Source organism: Poecilia formosa, unplaced genomic scaffold, assembly GCF_000485575.1.
Source record: "Poecilia formosa unplaced genomic scaffold, Poecilia_formosa-5.1.2 Scaffold533, whole genome shotgun sequence".
In the NCBI taxonomy this organism is placed as follows: domain Eukaryota; kingdom Metazoa; phylum Chordata; class Actinopteri; order Cyprinodontiformes; family Poeciliidae; genus Poecilia; species Poecilia formosa.
The window spans coordinates 107075-109885 of NW_006800472.1; the positions used below are offsets into that span (position 1 = coordinate 107075).

Consider the following 2811-nt stretch of genomic DNA (forward strand, 5'->3'; position numbering starts at 1 on the left):
AACAAAATAGATGGATGAAGTAAATATGCAGTGGATTCTGTTTCTGCTTACTGTAATGGGTAAGATCTTATACATAGATTTTATTATTTAGATTTGATCTAAAATCATTGTAATTTGATTTTCCCTCATCAAATCATTGGATGATAACACAATAAACATTTTATTCTCCTTAACATGAAGCTGATGATGTAATGTGATTTAAAACAAATTTGTCTTTATTTTGTTTTTAGCTCAGAATCATCTGATGGACTGTCAGCTCTATGAGTTTCTCTACATTAATGACAATAAGACCTGGACTGAAGCTCAGCAGTACTGCAGAGAGAAACACACTGACCTGGCCACAGTGACTAACATGAAGGACATGGAGAGACTCAATAGTAATTCACAAAGAGGCATAAAGGAAGCTTGGATTGGTCTGTGTAATCAAACAAACGCACAGAGATCATGGCACTGGTCTCTGCCTGGAGTGGAGTTCAATGAAAATGAGACAAACTGGGAAAAAAGTACAAATGAACCAAATAATCTCGAATCTGATCAAAATTGTGGGATTATATGGAAAGATGGCAATTTTTTTCTCAAGTGGGGAGATTTATCCTGTAATGAAAAGAATAATTTTCTCTGCTATAGTGGTGAGAAAATACTCCTTTGTTTTTGTCTAGATCCTCTCAATGATGTTTATTTCAAGACTTACATGTGAAAGTGTTTTGTGCTCTGATTTCTTTATTTCACAGAAAATGATTCATCACAGAAATATCACTTGATTTATGATTCAAAGAACTGGACAGAAGCTCAGAGTTACTGTAGACAGAATCACACAGACCTGATCAGTGGAAAGAAGCAGCTACAGGATGGAGAAGTGAACAAGGGGTTAAATTTAACGACTGCAAATTCACATTACATATTTATCGGTCTGTTCAGTGACACCTGGATGTGGTCAGATGGAAACAGTTCCTCCTTCAGACACTGGAATCTGAAGTTTAATAATCAGAGAATCAACAGTGGTAAATGTGCCATGACTGTGTTTGATGATGGAGGCAGATGGAAGAATGAGAACTGTGATGAAAGAAAACCCTTCATCTGTTATGATGGTGAGATGTCATTTTGTATTTGCATGTACATTACTGGACAAAGAAGGAAGGACGTATGGATTTACAATAATAACCAGAATAAAACAATAGATTAGATGTTTTTTTTTCCTTATTTCAACAGATAATGTGATCCTGGTCAAAGAGGCAATGAACTGGGAGGACGCCTTGTACTACTGCAGAGATCACCACCATGACCTGGTCACCATCACCAACATGGATGATCAGAGATGGATCCAGAAGAAAGTCAAGGAGGCATCGACTGGTTATGTCTGGATGGGTCTGCGTTACACCTGCACTCTGGATTTCTGGTTCTGGGTCAGTGATGAGGTGGTCAGATATAAGAACTGGGCCAAAGGTCAACCGATGGACGACTGTGACATGTCTGGAGCCATGGAGACGGGAGGAGAACACAAGTGGTTCAAAAGAAATGATGCAGACATGTTTAACTTCATCTGTTCTAAACATCCACCAGGAGAATAAGTGTTGTATTATACAGCACTTATTTTCATATTCTTGTACATGTATGCTGATATAAGTAGAAAAGGAAGCGATTTCACATAGTAGGTTATGTTGTTTGGGTTTTGTTGTGTTTTACGTCATATGTACAGGGTTTCCCCCAGAAAACTTTCTAAGCACGGTGATCAGGGCGCTACGGCAGTCATTCATCCAGCCAACCACCGTTTTTCTAAGTTAAAAAATGTTTAAAGTTCACAGGAAATTTGAAAATATAATTTGATAGCTATACATTTTTGGAAGACTGGAAGACTAATACCCAAACATCAACTAGAAATTCTTAAAAAAATAAATAAATAAAAAAAAGGCAATCATTAAAAAAAAAAAAAAGAAAAAACAATGCTAAGGCTGGTGGCGGCACAAGTAAAGCCTGGTGGCCCGCCAGGCTTATAATACACTGATGGAATCCCTGATGTATATGTATCATGTAATTCTGTTTTCTCAAAGCACATATAACTGTTTTAAATTTAATCTAATAATATCCATGTTTATATTCTCAAGCTATCCATATTGCTCACATGTTTAATTGATCACAATATTAAACTATTACATTACTGTATGTAAAAAAATAAATAAAAAAAGACAATATAGTAAAACAAAAATATCTACTGATTTATTTATTAATTAGATTTAAGATATATTTTTTCCCTCATCCCTGCTCACAATTTGGATTTCAACTGGTGGACATCAATTATAAGTTATTATTGTTGCATAAATGAGGTTACCACAAGGTTAACAGCAATAATATAATATATTAATAGATGCTTTTGAGAAATAACAATAAAAAAATGTTAAACATTGGAGGGTTAAAATATTTGATCTAAATTCTCAGTAGATGTATGTGGTTTAATTTCCATTATGCAACATATCTGCTGATGCAGTTTAAACACAAGGATAAACTATCACACTTGTTGAGGATATTCATATGGATGAAACTTATAAAAGTTCCAGTAAATATCCTGGAAAATATCTAGTTTTATACCATTTTTATTACATTTTTGCACACTTTTCTATAAAGCTCATAAAATTACCTCCACTGAAGTTACACATTTTAAAAATTACATTTTGAGTCTTTTACAAAACAAAGATGTTTTGACATCAACATGTGAAAGTTTTCCATTAGGCAATTTGATCTCAGAGTTTCACTATTCAAATGCTGCAGCTAAAAACAGGAACTCTGATGAGAGAAGGAAGCAGTTTGTGCATCTGG

At 34.5% G+C, this 2811-nt stretch overlaps 1 protein-coding gene across 1 annotated transcript; it reads left to right on the top strand.

Annotated features, from left to right (window-relative positions):
• The first annotated feature begins 700 nt into the window (after positions 1-700).
• Positions 701-2182, top strand: LOC103129288 (C-type mannose receptor 2-like). Its single transcript, XM_016664957.1, has 2 exons — positions 701-1088; positions 1210-2182. The coding sequence occupies exons 1-2, from the start codon at positions 929-931 to the stop codon at positions 1566-1568; spliced, it is 519 nt and encodes a 172-aa protein (XP_016520443.1). The 5' UTR covers positions 701-928; the 3' UTR covers positions 1569-2182.
• Positions 2183-2811: the final 629 nt, after the last annotated feature.

Bases quoted from the DNA above. Each gene is read 5' to 3' on its own strand.
- LOC103129288 (XM_016664957.1), top strand. From the start codon at position 929: ATGTGGTCAGATGGAAACAGTTCCTCCTTCAGACACTGGAATCTGAAG. The intron at 1,089-1,209 runs GTGAGATGTCAT...TTATTTCAACAG, and splicing joins ACCCTTCATCTGTTATGATG to ATAATGTGATCCTGGTCAAA.